Source organism: Zootoca vivipara, chromosome 14 (assembly GCF_963506605.1).
Source record: "Zootoca vivipara chromosome 14, rZooViv1.1, whole genome shotgun sequence".
NCBI lineage: Eukaryota > Metazoa > Chordata > Lepidosauria > Squamata > Lacertidae > Zootoca > Zootoca vivipara.
In genome coordinates, this window is record NC_083289.1 from 41,540,488 (window position 1) to 41,558,322 (window position 17,835).

Consider the following 17,835-nt stretch of genomic DNA (forward strand, 5'->3'; position numbering starts at 1 on the left):
ATACCGTGTTTCTCATATTTTAAGGCATCCCTACAAAATAAGGCATGGCAGGATTTTCCTGAGGTGGAAAAATATAAGGCATACCTCGAAAATAAGCCGTACCGGGTGGTGGGAGCAGGTCTGTGGCAAAGAAGGGTTGCTGCTGCCGCGTTAACCCCCGGGACCTGGCTGCAGCCTCAGTGTGCAGCCCCAGAACCCGGCTGCAGCCTTTGTGCACCACGCACGGACATCCGGAACCTGGCTGTAGCCGCAGTGCGTGCAGCCCCAAGACCCGACTGCAGCCTTTGCGCACTGCGCGCGGACACCCGGGACCCGGCTATAGCCTCAGCGCTCAGCCCCAGGACCCGGCTGCAGCCTTTGCCTGCCACGCGCGAAGACCCGGTGGGAGCAGGTCTGTGGTCTGTACAGGTACCGGTACTTAATTAAAAAATAAGACATCCCTTGAAAATAAGCCATGCTGTGTTTTTTTCAGGAAAAAATAAATATAAGACGTGTCTTATAATATGAGAAACACGGTAGGACCTGTGTGATGTAGTGGCAAAGGTCCCAGGAGACCAGGGTTCAAATCCTGACTCAGTTTTGAAGCTCAGTGGGTGACCTTGGGCCAGTCACACTGTTTCTCTGCCAGCCTACCTCACAGGGTTGTTGTGAGCATAAAATGGAGTTTGAGAGAACTGTGTGTGCCACTTTTGAATTCCTGGGAGGAAAAGCAGGATATGAATGTAGCAGTAATACTTGACTTGGTCAGGCTCATTCTGCGGCATTTGCAACCCTGCTGCCCATTCTGCTGAGCGGGATCCTGGGCTTCTGCTTTTGATGGCCCTGCTGGTCAGCTCCGATGAGCCCTGGCAAATACATCCAGTCACTTCCCCTGAATTCTTGCATTGCAGCTCTGTGAGCCTGCTGCCTCCCTCTGCTTCCGCCAGCTGATGCTTCCATGTAACCTTATTAACCTGACACGAATGACATCTTGCTGGGCCCAGCTTGAATCTGACTGCAGTGATGACCTTGTTGAGCTTTGCCTTGCCTTTCCTGGTCAAGAACTTGTACAATTCCCAAGCCATGTGCTGTGAGAGAACTGGGAGCATGCCATGAAAATGTGATGTGGCTCCAGGCTTAGAAGGCTCCTCTGAGCCCCAAAGGCCTGCCAACAGAGGGGCCTGTCTGCTGTGTCTCTGTGACTACCTGCTCTAGCCCTGCCTCCTTCCAGCTATGTAGCTGTTCCTGGGGGACAGGCTCATTCTGTTGCATCTCTGTCTTGCTCTGAATGTGGAGGTGCAGCAGAATGGGTGCTCCTGGGGGAAGCATCGCAGAACAACTAAGAAAACACAACATTGTGTGGACAACCTGGTATGAATACACCTCAAATGCACTATTATTGTATCAGTAACATTGTGCGGAATACACACATGTCTGCACCCCGTATTTAAAGCTCTATTGCACCACGTTAACTGTGATGGAATATCCTGGAGAGTGGCATACTGTGGGGTGGTTGCCCCGGGCGCAAAATTGTTAGGGGTGCAAAATTTCAGCGCATGATGCTGCCTCAATATAGCTGCACGCTTCTGTCCCTGGGCTCCGTTGAAAACAGCTTCTCCAAGCAAACCAGGAAGTGACCTCTCCAGACAATGGAACGACTCTTCTTTTCTTATCTCTGCGGCTGTGATCTCCTGGTGGCACAGATGCCATTAGGGAGTTGAATGCACATGTGTACTCCTTCTGTTTCCCTCCCTCCCATCCCACATCCGCCCGGCCGCCTGGGCACTGGCAACCCACGCTACACCACTTACCCTGGGAACTGTAGGTTGCTAAAGGTGTTGACCTCACAGAGCTGCAGTTCCCAGCCCCCTAAACAATTACAGTTCCCAGGATTCTCAATGACTGTAAAAGCAATATCATAGTGCTTTATGTGTGTGTTGTGGATGTGGCCATATATCCACACAAAAGCAAACGAACGAAACCCACCCGTCCAGAGGGGCCCTAAATAGTAAACGCCTTCTCTGATGTAGTTGCTTATGTAGCCAAAAGGACACCACATGCTCACGCACACACACACAAACATACACAAGAGGGTGGGGAATACCAACAGCCTTGGAGGAAGCCCAAGAAGTACCAAAAAGGGGACTCCAAAAACAGCCCAGTGAAAACTGCACATGCTTAGTGGGGATGGAATGGTAGCTGGCAGATCTGCTAGGAAAGAAATGGGAAAACTGGGGAGGGGTGAAATGGAGTATCCTGCCAAAGGGCATGGAGGGTGGGTGGCTGGAATCCTGGACAAGAGCACACTCCAAACTACAATAGCTGTTGTTGTTGTTGTTGTTGTTGTTGTTGTTGTTGTTGTTGTTGTTGTTGACGACATTAGGGTAGATTGGGATATTAGAGCAGATCTCTCCTGTTGTGTTTTGCCTCCCATTCTCCCATTGCATTTCTCTCCCCCACACCACCCCTTACAATGACTATGGTATAATAGCATATATATTTTTTAAGCAAATTACCCATTAGTCATTTCCCTGTCAGTTACCACAGTGGGGCTTTCCCCCACTTTCCCTTTTTCTGCTGTTCTCTTACTCATCAATACATTCCTAGAAAATTCAGTGCATCTGAGATTCTGCATGGCGTTTAATGCCTTTGTCCGCACAGCAGCCTCTACCCAACCTGGTGCCTTTCCAGCTGTTTTGAACCACAACTTTTTGGTAATTGTACCCCAAAACATGTGGAGGACCCAGGTGGCTCTGTGGGTTAAACCACTGAGCCTAGGGCTTGCTGATCAGAAGGTCAGCGGTTCGAATCCCTGTGACGGGGTGAGCTCCCGTTGCTCGGTCCCAGCTCCTGCCAACCTAGCAGTTCGAAAGCACGTCAAAGTGCAAGTAGATAAATAGGGACCGCTACAGCGGTAAGGTAAACGGCATTTCCGTGTGCTGCTCTGGTTTGCCAGAAGCGGCTTTGTCATGCTGGCCACATGACCTGGAAGCTGTACGCTGGCTCCCTCGGCCAATAATGTGAGATGAGCGACGCAACCCCAGAGTTGGTCATGACTGGACCTAATGGTCAGGGGTCCCTTTACCTTTACCTTACCCCAAAACATCTGGAAGGTGACAAGTTGGGGAAGGCTGCTGTTGAGGCTCGGGAGCAGGTGATGCTCTGAAATCCATTGGCACTGCCAGTGATTTCAGATCACTCTGGCTTCAGATTATTTCTGTGGCTTAAGAAAAGCAATGACCCAACCAAAATGAACCATCACACTTGTAATCTTTTCAAGAGTCAGAGGCAGCAGAACTAGAAACTTGGTTTGTGGGAAGGAAAAGGAAACAAGTTGGATCCTAAGTCCTCTTTCATAAACTCAAGGCTTGAGCAAAATGCAAAATGCTCTCACATGTTGATGGGTCCCCTGAGGTTTACCTAGTGAGTAGCAGCAGCAGCACTCCATGGCTGACTGAAGACTGGCATAAAGTGGGAGACAGTGGTACCTTGGTTCCCGAACGGCTTAGTTGTCGAACAAATCGGCTCCCGAATGCCACAAACCCGGAAGTAAGTGTTCCGGTTTGTAAACGTTTTTCAGAAGCCGAACGTCCGATGCGGCTTCAGCAACTTCCAGTTGAGTGCAGGAAGCTCCTGCAGCCAATCAGAAGCCGTGCATTGGTTTTCAAATGGTTTCATGAGTCGAACGGACTCCTGGAACAGATTAAGTTTGAGAACCAAGGTACCACTGTATCTCTTTTGCAGCACTCAGGAATTTCAGTTCAAAACAGGGATTCAAGATCCACAGAATCATAGTTTGTGTCTGCACCATGCATTTAAAGAACACGATGCCCCGCCCCAAGAATCCTGAGAACTGTAGTTTGTTAAGAGTGCTGGGAATTGTAGCTCCGAGGGCTAAACTCCAGTTCCCAAGATTCTTTGGGGGGAAACTATGTGCTTTAAATATACAGGTGAAACTCGGAAAATTAGAATATCGTCGAAAAGTGCATTTATTTCAGTAATGCAACTTATTATTTTTTATTTTTCATTTAATTTTTACAAATGCATTCTTTTGGAAATTCGACAGTAATAAAACAAATAGTTACAACAATACAAAAATAAACATTGCTATTACATTTCATTAATTACATTCCATTTATAATTGACCCCCCTAACGACAAATAATTACAAGTACAACAAATAAAGGCTTGACGTATCTTGCTTTGCATGTCATGCATCTATCTCATATATTGGTTTCACCTTTTAAGTTGCATTACTGAAATAAATGCACTTTTCGACGATATTCTAATTTTCCGAGTTTCACCTGTATGCTGTGTATACAGCAAAAATGGCGCTTGTGCTAACATTTATTTGTAAGCTCCGAAGTTGGAATTCTGTTCAGTGGTGGGAACCAACCTGGTTCAGATGCCTGTTCTTCTGAGTTAATTACCTCTGTCGGTGATTGCTCTTGCATTGGCTTATTAACGTTTTTCTAGGGAGAATAATGTTTTACGGCGTATTAATTATCTTCTGTGTTCTGAAACTGCTTGAATACTGCCAGGGGAGGTGGTGGCTCCCATTAACCGGGAGCCTCAAGAGCTGAGTGCCTCCTTTTCATAAACAGTCACTGGAAAATTGGGGTCCTGAACTTGAAAATGTTTGAGGCGCATAGATACACGATCATGTTGGCATGGTGATCTTGAGGTGGAAAAAGTGCCATTAAGCTGATTAATCACGTGTAGAAGTGACAAGGACCAGCAATTTCCACGCACACTCTTGACAACTTGGAAATGCAATAGGACGGCCTTTTTTACGGGTCTATTTTGTATAGAAAGATTTTATGCAAAACTCTCTATGTGCCGGCACACAACCAAATTCCTAAGCAGTTTCTGTCAGCTGGGGCCTTTTCCCAGAGCAAGACAGCAGCTAACTATGCAATCATATCTTTCTTTACTTGGAAGTAAGTCCCATTGAGTTGGCAGCCCATGCAGATATTTAAGAACAGGTGCAATATGGTTCCGACGAGTAGCTCCATTTAAAAGCCAAGTCACTGTATCTTGCACTAGTCCAGGCATAGGCAACCTTGGCTCTCCAGATGTTTTGGAACTACAACTCCCATGATCCCTGACCACTGGTCCTGTTAGCTAGGGATCATGGGAGTTGTAGTTTGGGACCCTCGTACCTACGGGACCGACTCTCCTGGTATGCTCTGCGGAAGACCTTAAGGTCCACAAAAAACAATACTCTGGAGATCCCGAGCCATAAGGTGGCTAGATTGGCCTCTACTAGGGCCAGGGCCTTTTCAGTATTGGCCCCAACTTGGTGGAACGCTCTTTCCCAGGAGACCAGGGCCCTGTGGGATTTGTCGTATTTCTGCATGGCCTGCAAGACAGAGCTGTTCCGCCTGGCCTTTGGGTTGGATTCAGTCTGACCCCTGTGTTTTCCTCCTCCCTCATGGTTTGGATTTATGGACTACTTAATATGAGGCTGCATTTTAAATTTTAATATTGTATTTTAATATTGTATTTTAATTAATTGCTTTCTTTTCTTTTATGTCTTATTGTAATTTTATTGGTGTTAGCCGCCCTGAGCCCGGTTTTGACTGGGGAGGGCGGGGTATAAATAAAAGTTTATTATTATTATTATTATTATTATTATTATTATTATTATTCCAAAACATCTGGAGAGCCAAGGTTGCCTATGCCTGCACTAGTTCATAGGCATCAACTCCTATGGGCTGAGGTGTGGGTATGTTTGTTTTTTTTAAATTCTTATTATTTCCTTTGTATCTTCCAGATCCAGACTGGGCATCTCATACTTTAGGAGTGTTCATCTGCTTAAATTGTTCAGGAATCCACCGCAACATCCCACATGCCAGCAAAGTGAAATCTGTCCGTTTAGATGAATGGGACAATGTGCAAGTTGAGGTATGTACAAAGGAGAGGGTGTTGTGTCTTTTGGGGTGGGGGTGGGGGGTGGGACACAAACCAGGTCTTGTGACAAAATGGACTGAAATCCTTTCTTTTCAGAAATCCAGCCAGTTGGTTTTTTTTACAACAACAACAAAACCGTTTATTTTATTTTATTTTTTTATTTACGGTACTGTATTTTATTAGAAACAGCATGCACCCAAAAATGAGGCTATGAGTGGAATAGTAGCTGTATAGCAGCCCAAGGAGAGTTATGTGCTCATAGAACAATAGAAAACGAGACAATGGAAGAAAAGTATTCCAAGCCTTCTGAAATCTTGGTTTTAATGGAGCCAAGACAAACCTCCTAGGGAAACACGAATGGCTGCTAGACTTTGCTTAGAGATTATTGTGATTCAGCAGTGTACAAATTTTTGAAATAAATAAACAAAGCACATGCTGTTGGCAGCAGGATTCCTGCTTATGCAACAGAATTTCCCCCTCCTCTCTTTACATGTGTCTCCACCGTTTATTGTGAGGACTATGCCTGTACACAAATATCAACACAACAATAATTAAAAACAATAATTAAAAATGTTAAAATTCATTACATACTATCCCAACAAAACCTTCATCCCACAAAACAGAAAGAGAAGGAAAACAAGCAACGAGTTAAACAGACGATGAAGGGGTCTTTGCTTTATCATCCATAAATCTTTCCCAGGCTTTCATGGCCTTCATCACAAAGACTGCTACCACATGGGTAATTCGTGGGTTAGCATCAACTAACAAAAATTTTACTCTATCTTCAGGATTGATTATAGAGTTGGGTATAGTTTGCAGCATCGCGTCTCTAAAGCCTGAGTAAATGGGGCAATGAAACCAGTTGGTTTCATTCCCCCTCCTACCTGATTCTCCATTGGTTTGCCTCCCTAAATAGTCTGTGTGCTTCCAGATGACTTGTTTATTAGGGGAAAGATTTATATGATCTGAAGAGAAACCAGAGTATTTATTAGATCAAAATGATGAACATTTCATAGACGAATGGAGTCCCTGTTTGGGGGAATATCTGGAAAAGCATGATAAAAAAATGAAATTCTGGGCAGGATTCGAGATAGGAGTGGAGAGAAGAAAAGTGATAAAGGAATTGTACTAGAGGGATATGGGTAAAAGATGAGAATTTGATATATAATGCAGTAGGAGAGAGTTTGGTTAAAAACACCGTGGAGGTGGGGGTTGGGAAGTCAGAAACAATGAAACAATGTAATTATTTAATTTGCCGCTAATTTATAGAAAAAGGAAATTCAATAAAAACTATATTGGAAAACAGAATGAAATAACTTAAGGTTCATTACTCCTGGCAAACAAAGTCATTCTGAGTACAATCTAACATGTTTACATGACATGGAGTCACAAGGTTAACAAAAAGAAAGTCTAACACCAAGCGACTGGAAGAGGAGGAAGGAAGGAAGGAAGGAAGGAAGGAAGGAAGGAAGGAAGGAAGGAAGGAAGGAAGGAAGGAAGGAAGGAAGGCAAGCCTAAGAGAAAAACAACACACAGGTAGTTACTCAAGAAAGAATCAGTGAGGGGAGAATAGGATGCCTTTCATTCTGCCCCCCCCAGTGGTTCAGGTAACTTACTGCAGATGTGGTGGCTTGACTCTCAACCATTAGAATCCATCTTTGCACGGCTCAGGTCACTTTCCCACTGTTAATACTTACAGCGGGGATAGGGAGCCTCAGACCTTGGGAACCCCACACACCCTCCAGGTGTCTCTGTGTGGCCCTTGGAAGTCTCTCTAGCCCACCCACCTCCCCCGGCCACACCCCTCACCTGCCTTGCTTTGCACCCCCCGCAAGAGCTTTTTCCTGTCTGGAACATGTCCATGAGAAGGCCTCCTCCTTGCGTGGTTGGAGAATAGTGCCTGTGTAGAAACTGCTTGAAGTTTATGAATCTTGGTTGCTATCTCCTAAGTGTGCCATGGGCTCTGTAATTCTCACCCCCATTGAGACTGAGAAATGAGGGGATGCTCTGCAGCTAGATAGAGCAATATAAGGCAGCTCTCCATGTTCCTCTTATGGCGAAGGGCCATAGCTCAGTGGTAGAGCAGCTGGTTTGCATGCCAGAGGTTCCAGGTTCAATCCAGGATAGCACCTGCCTGAGCCTTAGAGAACTGCTACCAGTCATTGTAGAAATACTGTACTGAACTTGATGGACAGGTGGTCTGGGTGGTCCAATGCCATTTCCTGTATTCCTAAGGGTTTCCTCCCTTTTGTTCCTTCATTGTTCATCTCTTTGCCCTGCTCTGTGATCCTCTCCTCTGGGATGTTGGTTTAACAAGGAGAATTCTTAAAAAGTAATGTTGGGATGGGCACGGTGTTCTGCTGCTTTCAGTCCTGGCCATTCATTTGCATCATTTTGCCTGTGAGGTGCAGGTGCATTGATAAAATTGGGGTGGGAAGTGCAAATGCCATCTCGATGTGATGGCGTGTACCGCTGTAACGCCTTCTGTGTTCTGCACATTATTGCTAAAACAGCACATGCAAGAATCTTGGTTCAATCATGCTTACGATCACATCAAATATGCTTTATTTAGGGGCAGGGGAGTGATTACTATCTTATCTACCCCACTTTTCTGTTTAGGTTTTTGAGGCCCTATCCCATGCTGCTTTTAAGTAAATATAAAATGTCACGAGATCTGACCACAGATCTCCCACAACACTAGGCAAGGAAGGACCTGTCACTTTAGTCTTTAGGTCCTCTCAGTTTCATTTTCTCTTGGGTTGCCATACACCCAGATTTTCCCGGATATTACGTGTGTGTGTGTGTGTGTGTGTGTGTGTGTGTTAAAAAAAAAGCTTAACAACTTTGGGAACTTTCAAAAAATAATCTCAATTTGTTGGTGTCCGAATTACCACTTCTTGAAATATGGCAGCCCTAGTTTCTCATTTTCCCATTCTTAAATTCAGTTCTCTACACTTTGCAGTACTTTGACGATTTTCTTCTTAATTTATCATGAGAATTCATCAGCATTTTAATGTGAATTTCTCCTAATAAATGCACTTTTTGTATGCAGTTTGCACATTTGTGCAAACAATTTTCCCCAGTACAATACATTTTTGTTTATTATTTTCATTAACATATTTTTATGTAATATGTGCATTTTTATAAGCTTTGGTTGGAGTTCTGCACCACAAAATTCAGGTGAGTGCGAATTTTGAGCTGTACTGTTTCCGAAAGTGCAGATTCCATAAATTTGGCTTTCATATAACTATGTTACAACAGTAGCTGAAAAAACAGTGAGGGTTATTCCATTGCAACACAATATTCCAATAGTCTTCTCATCAAAACACTGAAAATCCATATATCGCACTCAGAGGTAATTCATATAAACTCCAACAATCAGTGAATAGATTCCACTTTAACAACAACAACGTTTCCATAATTGTCATTATATTCTCTAAATTTGATTTAATAATTTAATTTAGCTGTTATTATATAATCTCTTATTTTGTTGTACTATTCTTTAATTGCTGAAATTAAAGCCGCCCTCTAATTGTTTGCATATAAGGTCTTGGCAATCTAAAGCATATAGATTCAACTTTGTATGCATACTGAATCAAATTTCTCCATGGTGTGGCTGCGGGTAATCCTGAATTCTCACGTAATTGTGTGTAAAAAGCTGCAAAAGTCATTGTACAGGGAAGCTTGCATGGTGTTTTATATCGCTAATGTCCCCCCCCTTACTTAAATACTTAAGTATATGTAAACCACTTTATAAAATAAACTCTGCATCTGTGTTCATTCAGATCAAGGATTATAGCAGCCTATCTTGTTGTGAAGGGACACGGGTGGTGCTGTGGGTTAAACCATAGAGCCTAGGGCTTGCCGATCAGAAGGTCAGCGGTTCGAATCCCCGCAACGGGGTGAGCTCCTGTTGTTTGGTCCCAGTTCCTGCCAACCTAGCAGTTCGAAAGCACGAAGTGCAAGTAGATAAATAGGTGCCGCTCCGGTGGGAAGGAAAACGGCGTTTCCGCGCGCTGCTCTTAGTTTGCCAGAAGCGGCTTAGTCATGCTGGCCACATGACCCAGAAACTGTACGCCGGCTCCCTCAGCCAATAAAATGAGATGAGCGCCGCAACCCCAGAGTCGTCCGCGATTGGACCTAATGGTCAGGGGTCCCTTTACCCTTTATGTTTACTATCTTGTTGTGAGGAGGGGTTTTTGTTCAAAAGAACACACTTGGCAGTAAAAAAAAACCTTTGTTGATTCTCTGGAAATACATCTCAGTCGACCTTCTGCCCATCCCTGATGTAGCAACCCTTAAAAGTGAGGGAGGAATGATTAAAATACATTCTGTTGAACAGGACTGGAGCAATTTTGGTCCCCCAGATTTTTGTTGGAGTACAACTCCCATCATTCTCAGCCCCACTGGTTAGGGATGGTGGGAGCTGTAGTCCGGTAACATCTGCAGGGCCAAAGGTACTCCAGCCCTGAAAAGGAACAGGGCCAGGGAACCTGCAGTCTTCCATGTTGGGCTGGGGAGGTAGATTCTATCATCACCTGTATGGTTTTAGGCTTCCCATCCCTGCTATTGAATTAAAGAAACCAGATAGCAAATTTTAATCTCTCTCTCTCTCTTAAACCAGACTTTCCCGTTTTCTCTTGCAGCTGATGGCTTCTAGCGGAAACAGTGTGTCGAAAGCAAAATACGAATCGAAAATTCCACCATTTTATTACAAGCCAACTTTTTCGGACTGCCTGTAAGTACACCTCCCCCCCCCAATATAATTTTGCAGCGGTGGGAAACGCTGTGCGTGCAGCTGCACCATCTGCAATTTGCATTTTGCTTGTTTCTGCTGATTTTTTAATCCCTTGGTGCGGCTTGACTTAATAAAAAGGCCCTGAGAATCTCTGCCCTCTGCAGATGCTTTGGGGAGCTCCTCATATCGCAGTGCGTCTTTAGCAAATAACTTCTCTTATGCCTGGATGTTTCGGGGAAAATCAATGGCTTTGTTTTCCTTTCCTTATTTTGGACGGTCTTGGGTTATGAAAATGCCAGTTTTAAAAACAAAGCAAAGCACAGTTTTTGTTTTTGTTCTTTTAAAGTCACCTCTTTGAGTTATTTATTTAGAAAGGTATATCCCACTTCATAAACTAATCTCAAAGACTCAGTTCGTACATAACACCAAGCCACACTTTGCAATGAGCCCCATGGAGATGTCTTGGCAGGGCTGGTCAAAACAGCAGGAGGAATAGAATGGAAGTGCAGAACTGAATCCTCGGAAGGGACCCAGTGGACAGAGAGCAGCTGATTTAGATATTGGGGACGACTCTTTTGCCTTTGGCTACTTCTGAGCCTAGGGCTTGCCGATCAGAAGGTCGGCGGTTCGAATCCCCGCTACGTTGTGAGCTCCCATCGTTCGGTCCCAGCTTCTGCCCACTTAGCAGTTCGAAAGCACGTCAAAGTGCAAGTAGATAAATAGGTACCGCTCTGGTGGGAAGGTAAATGGTGTTTCCGTGTGCTGCTCTGGTTTGCCAGAAGCAGCTTAATCATGCTGGCCACATGTCTGCAGACAAACGCTGGCTTCCTCAGCCTATAGAGCGAGATGAGCACCGCAACCCCAGAGTCGTCCGCGACTGGACCTAATGGTCAGGGGTACCTTTACCTTACTCCAGATAATAATAATAATAATAATAATAATAAAAAAATTTATCTATACCCCGCCCATCTGGCTGGGTTTCCCTAGGCGGCTCCCAGTAAAATATTAAAAACACGATAAAACATCAAACATTAAAAACTTCCCTAAACAGGGCTGTCTTCAGATGTCTTCTGAAAGTCAGGTAGTTGTTTATTCCTTTGACATCTGATGGGAGGGGGTTCCACAGGGCGGGCGCCACTACTGAGAAGGCCCTCTGCTTGGTTCCCTGTAACCTCACTTTACTCACTGAGGGAATTGCCAGAAGGCCCTTGGAGCTGGACCTCAGTGTTTGGGCTGAACGATGGGGGTGGAGACGCTCCTTCAGGTATACTAGGACCAACACTTTGAATTGTGCTCAGAAACGTACTGGGAACCAATGTAGGTCTTTCAGGACTGGTGTTATATGGTCTCGGCAGCCACTCCCAGTCACCAGTCTAGCTGCTGCATTCTCGATTAGTTGCAGTTTCCAGGTCACCTTCAATGGTAGCCCCACATAGCGTGCATTGCAGTAGTGCAAGCTGGAGATAACAAGAGCCTGCACCACTCTGGCGAGACAGTCTGCAGGCAGGTAGGGTCTCAGCCTATGTACCAGATGGAGCTGGTAGACAGCTGCCCTGGACACAGAATTGACCAGCGCCTCCATGGACAGCTGTGAGTCCGAAATGATTCCCAGGCTGCGCACCTGGTCCTTCAGGGGCACAGTTACCCCATTCAGGACCAGGGAGTCCTCCACGCCTGCCCACCCCCTGTCCCCCCAAAACAGTACTTCTGTCTTGTCATGATTCAACCTCAATCTGTTAGCCGCTCTCCATCCTCCAACCACCTTCTTAGCAATACGCTTCTCACCTCATGAGAAGAGAAGACTCCCTGGAAAAGACCCTGATGTTGGGAAAGATTGAGGGCACTAGGAGAAGGGGGCAACAGAGGACGAGATGGTTGGACAGTGTGCTCGAAGCTATGAACATGAGTTTGACCAAACTGCGTGGCAGTGCAAGACAGGAGTGCCTGGCGTGCCGTGCTATGGTCCATGGGGTCACGAAGAGTCGGACACGACTAAATAACTAAACAACAACAACAGTCGCCTGACCTGAGTAAGAATTCCTGCAGGAGAGTAGGCAAGGGTTTGCTTCTGAGCCTGCCCACATAATTCATTCCTGCAGGGCCATAGTTTGCCACCTCTTGCTTCCAACAGGCCTTTCTCAAGCCTCTCTGGTTCTCTGCCTTCCCTCTCTCTCCACAGCACTGTCAGTCGCTGAGTGGAAAACGCAGCAAAAATTCCTTTCCCGCTTTTGGATTGAACCCAACGAGCTATTTGTAGCTTCTTGGAAGCCTCCGGACATAACATTATTTATGTTCCTTTCTTACCCCCACCCCCCACCCCCACTTAGCATCTTTCGGGATAGAAAGGAGAGGGAGAGGGAGAGGGAGAGAAATGGGCTGATACCCAGCTGAGGTTGCTTGAGTCTTGAGCTTTGAGTCAACGGGCACTTCTGTTGAGGTCTAGTGGCTTGTAGGGCCAATTCGGTTAGCAGCATAAATGTGGTGCTTTCTGTCGATCCTGGTGATGTAGTGATTGACACAGGTAGGAAGGCTCTAGCCCCTGGGGCCTTCCTTCCAACCCCTAGCCTTGCCTCCTCAGCACTTGCCCCTGTTTTTTAAAAAATGCTTTTACAGTGGTCCCTCGACTTACGAATTACTCGACATCCGATGTTTTCAACTTACGAACGGGACAAATGGCCTCATGCTTATGATTTTTTCTACATCCGAATGGAAACCGTTGGCGGTTTTAAATGCGTTTTCCTCGACTTACAATTTTTTCTGAATATTTCTTTTCCTATGGGAAACCGCTTTTCGACTTACGAACTTTTCGACCTACGAATGTGCATTCGGAACGGATTAAGTTCTTAAGTCGAGGGACCACTGTATATACATATGTACATGTACACACACACACATATATGATAATGGTGCCGAAGGATGGAGAAGGGGAGAGAAAAGCTATTCTGCCCTGGGCAGACCACATCTGGAATGTTGTGTTCAATTCTGGGCACCACAATTTAAGAAGGATATTGACAAGCTGGAACATGTGTGGAGGAGAGCGACCTTATGAGGAATGGTTGAAGGAGCTGGGTATGTTTGGCCTGGAAAATAGATGGAGAGGAGATAGGATAGCCATCTTCAAATAGCCTAAGGGCTGTCACGTGGAAGATGGCGCAAGGCTGTTGCTTTGGAGGGTAGGACTCGAACCAATGGCTTCAAGTTACAAGGAAGGAGAATCCAACTGAACATCAGGAATAACTTTCTGGCAATAAGAGCTGTTTGATAGTGGGACGGACTCCCTCGAGAGATGGTGGACTCTCCTTCTTTGGAGGTTTTTAAGCAGAAGTTGGATGGATGCTTTAGTTGAGATTCCTGCATTGCAGAGGGTTGGACTAGATGACCCCCAGGGGTTTTTAAATCTGTGTTGATGCAGCATTATCCAAAAGCACACACATCCTGTACAGTCATACGTCGGTTTAAGTATGCCTCGGTTTAAGTATTTTCAGTTTAAGTACTCTGCGGACCTGTCTGGAACGGATTAATCCACTTTCCATCACTTTCAATGGGAAAGTTCGCTTCAGGTTAAGTACGCTTCAGGTTAAGTACAGACTTCCGGAACCAATTGTGTTTGTAAACCGAGGTACCACTGTACTTCATTATTGAATACTTCTGTTTGACGTGTTCTCAAGCCAGTTTAAGACAGACCTAGAGCCTTTAAGCTGCTCCTAATTCATCTCTACTCACGGCATGAATGCCTTTGCATAGGGCAGAGACATCAATGCCCGCTGGCGTATACATAAACAGAAACGAATCTGACACTAATGAAGCCACGTTGACGTGAACAGCGGCAGGTGGGGGGAGCTGCGAAACACACGGGGGTGTTCCAAGGCAATAATTTGAACATACACACAGTTTCCAATGGATTGCTTGGGGTTAAATGAAGTAAAAAAAAAAATTGCAGACTGCTGCATTCTCAGGGTGTGCGTGAAAGGAAGCAGCCGAGTTAAAATTATATTTGTTGAAATATTTCGCTGTGCTGCAGGAGCCCTCGTAAAGGGCTTTTTCAGGAAGCCTGTGGTGAGCCAAAGAGGGAAGCAGAACAGGGTGGAGGATATACTGTAGAAAACGTGGGGTGTTGGCCACATGGGAGGCGCCATGTTTTGTGATCCAGAGAGACTAGCGTAGCTCGGTGGCAGAGCCCTTCCTTTGCAGGAAGATGCAGAGCAGAAGAAGATGTTGAACATAGGAAGTTGTCTTAGTTGTGACGAATGTCCCCCTCTCTATTACTAAAATGCGACACAGGAATCCAGAGGTGAAGCCACCCACACTCTTCTCCCGCCTCCTCCAAATAAACCCCTTTATTTCTTGTGGGTTTATAAGTAAAGAGACTCTCCTTCCAGCTCACGTGGCCTGGTATCGAAGAAAAACTCTAGGCTGTTTGATAGAATAACCTCCTGCCACCAGTAAAGGGTCTCTCTCTCGGCTTGATTCCCCCTACTGTAAAAGTTTGCCCTTTCCACGCTGGCAACTTGTTGACACCCTAGGTTATCTTTCTAAGCCTCCTCAGTGTTACTCTAAGACACAAAGCAAAATAAAAAAAATCCTTCAGTAGCACCTTAAAGACCAACTAAGTTTTTATTTTGGTATGAGCTTTCGTGTGCATGCACACTTCTTCAGATACACTAGAAACAGAATCAACCAGACCCTTATTTATATTCAGAGGGTGGGGGGTGGGGGGTGGGAATGGGTGATGGGCTGATGGGAGTGGTGAACCTGTTGATGAACCACTCCTATCAGCCCATCACCCCCACCCCCCACCCTCTGAATATAAATAAGGGTCTGGTTGATTCTGTTTCAGTGTATCTGACGAAGTGTGCATGCACACGAAAGCTCATACCAAAATAAAAACTTAGTTGGTCTTTAAGGTGCTACTGAAGGATTTTTTTATTTTGCTTCAACTCAGACCAACACGGCTACCTACCTGTATCTAAGACACAAACTTTCGCCTCTTTTCATGAGGTAAGTTTTGTCCTCTAATGAGTTACCACTTCTGTGAGTCCCGATACCTTGCTGGAAAAAGAATGACGATACTTCTTGGCACAAAAGAGAAGAATTTTATTAACCTTAGAACATAGTTGTTTCTTTAACTTTTCATGTGTTTCGGTTGTAGATAATCTCTGTCAAACATTTAACATCGAGCCTTCCTGAACCTCATCTAGATCCCCACTATCCTGGCCTCTCAACTTTCTTCTCCACACCTACCCACTCCCTCTCTCCCTCTCCTCCACTGACAAAACCGCTGCTCCCTCCTTTTAAACTGGGAACAGTCCCGCCCCCCACCAGAATGTTATGTCAGTCAGGCTGGAGGTGGATTAACTCTTTTCCAGCCAGGTAGGAATAAATATTTCAAAACCGTGTCAATCCGTTACAGGCCCCATCTGTACTATTTGAGGAAAGCAGTGCCGTGCCTCTTTAAACAGTCTTGGCTTCCTCCAAAGAATCCTGGGAGCTGTATCGTTTTATTTTATTTTGGGGTGTTGAAAGTTGTTAAGGGACTTCTCTGCTCCCTCACAGAGCTACAGTTCTCAGAGTGGTTTAATAAACAACCTCTTTTCCTAGGGAACCCTGGGAATTGTAGCTCTGCGAAGCAAAGTTACTCAACCCCCGGTTTGCAAAACAACACATGAACTGTCGTTCAGCCATTCTTTGAAATTTGCGCATCTCCGAATTTTGCAGTGCAGTTCTCCAGCCAAGCAATGTGCACCAAAATCAATGTATTGGGGTAATGTGTGCATAAAAGAAAGGAACATAACACACAAATATCCATCCTTTTAGAAGAAAGTGCTTTGCAAAGATGTGTATGCCGGGCAAGATTGCAAACAAAATATATGTTGCATTAGTAAAAGAGACTCACTCGGAAAACGGTGATCTCTCCTTCATTGGAGGTTTTTAAACAGAGTTTGAATGGCTGTCATGGACTCTTCAGCTGCATTGCAGGGGGTTGGACTAGATGACCCTTCGGAGCTCTTCCAACTCTACAGTTCTAGGATAAATTCTCACTAAAATGCTGATGTCTTTACATGAAGAATTGGGTTGGTGTTGTTGTTTATTTTAAAGCAAACCGATGTGGAAATGTAGAGAACTGAACTAACGATTGGAAAAATGAGAAACCGAAATTGGCAGGCTTGCCCATCCTTGTCTTTAACCCACACTTTCCAATGCATTTCCCCGTCACCTTCCTTATCACACAAAGTCTGGTTTTTGGGGGAAGTGGGTTTGTTGCGCAATGCCTGTCAAGCAGCTATAATGGCACATTCTGAATTTGCCAGCATGTGATTCAATCCTACCCAAAATGATCGCCAGTCTGGAAGCATCTGCAGCCCGAGAAAGACATTGCCTCCTGGGCCAGCATTTTAAAATCTAAACAGTGTAATGGTTGCAAAGTTTTATTGTTGTAGCTGGGGAGCCAACTTCTATTTCTTTTTATATATATATAAAAAATCAATTGTGTATTCAGAGAGGAGAATCTGTTCTATTATTACTTTTTGTCCAAGATGTTAAGAGAAGAAACAGAAATGGAACCAGGATTCCAGTCTGTGTTTTAACTTACTTTTGTACAGCGCTGCTTTCGATGCAGAATTAATACATTCCTGGCTGATTCCAGACCATATATCTGATTCCCCCCACTTTCCCCCTTTATTTCGTTTTTCACAGGCTGCTACGGGAACAATGGATCAGAGCCAAATATGAAAGGAAAGAGTTCATTTACATTGAGAAGCAGGAGCCTTACTCTGCAGGTAGTTGGGTGAAGTTTTCTGAGTTCAAATGTTTCTATTTATTGCTCAAAGGCATTATTTAGCTGAATTTGTTTAAGGGCTTGGTTCAGATGCAATGGGAAGCCATGGTGCTGACTACAAAAATTAGCACTGGCAAGCATCTAGCTTAGGCAGTCCCCCTCCTCTCTCCCTCCTTTTTCAGTCCCCAAAGAATGAGGCTGGAAGCCATAGTTTCCCATGATGTCACACTTCCTCAAAACTCAAGCAAAATGTGGTTTGTTTAAACCAGGGTTTCCCAAACTTGGGTCCCAAACAGCTGGTTTGGGGGCTACAACTCCCATCATCCATAGCTAGCAGAGCCAGCGGTTAAGGGATGATGGGAATTGTAGTCCAAAAACAGTCGGAGACCCACGTTTGGGAAACCCTGGCCTAAACCACAAGGCTGTTTTCC

At 45.0% G+C, this 17,835-nt stretch overlaps 1 protein-coding gene across 1 annotated transcript in view; it reads left to right on the forward strand.

Moving 5' to 3' along the window:
* The window catches only part of ADAP1 (ArfGAP with dual PH domains 1), a 73,008-nt gene that overhangs the window by 7,520 nt on the left and 47,653 nt on the right, over positions 1 to 17,835 (forward strand). Inside the window, exons 2-4 of the mRNA XM_035131487.2 lie at positions 5,755 to 5,885; positions 10,538 to 10,629; positions 17,323 to 17,405. Of these exons, the coding sequence (XP_034987378.1) occupies positions 5,755 to 5,885; positions 10,538 to 10,629; positions 17,323 to 17,405 (306 nt within the window). The remainder of the gene's footprint in view (positions 1 to 5,754; positions 5,886 to 10,537; positions 10,630 to 17,322; positions 17,406 to 17,835) is intronic.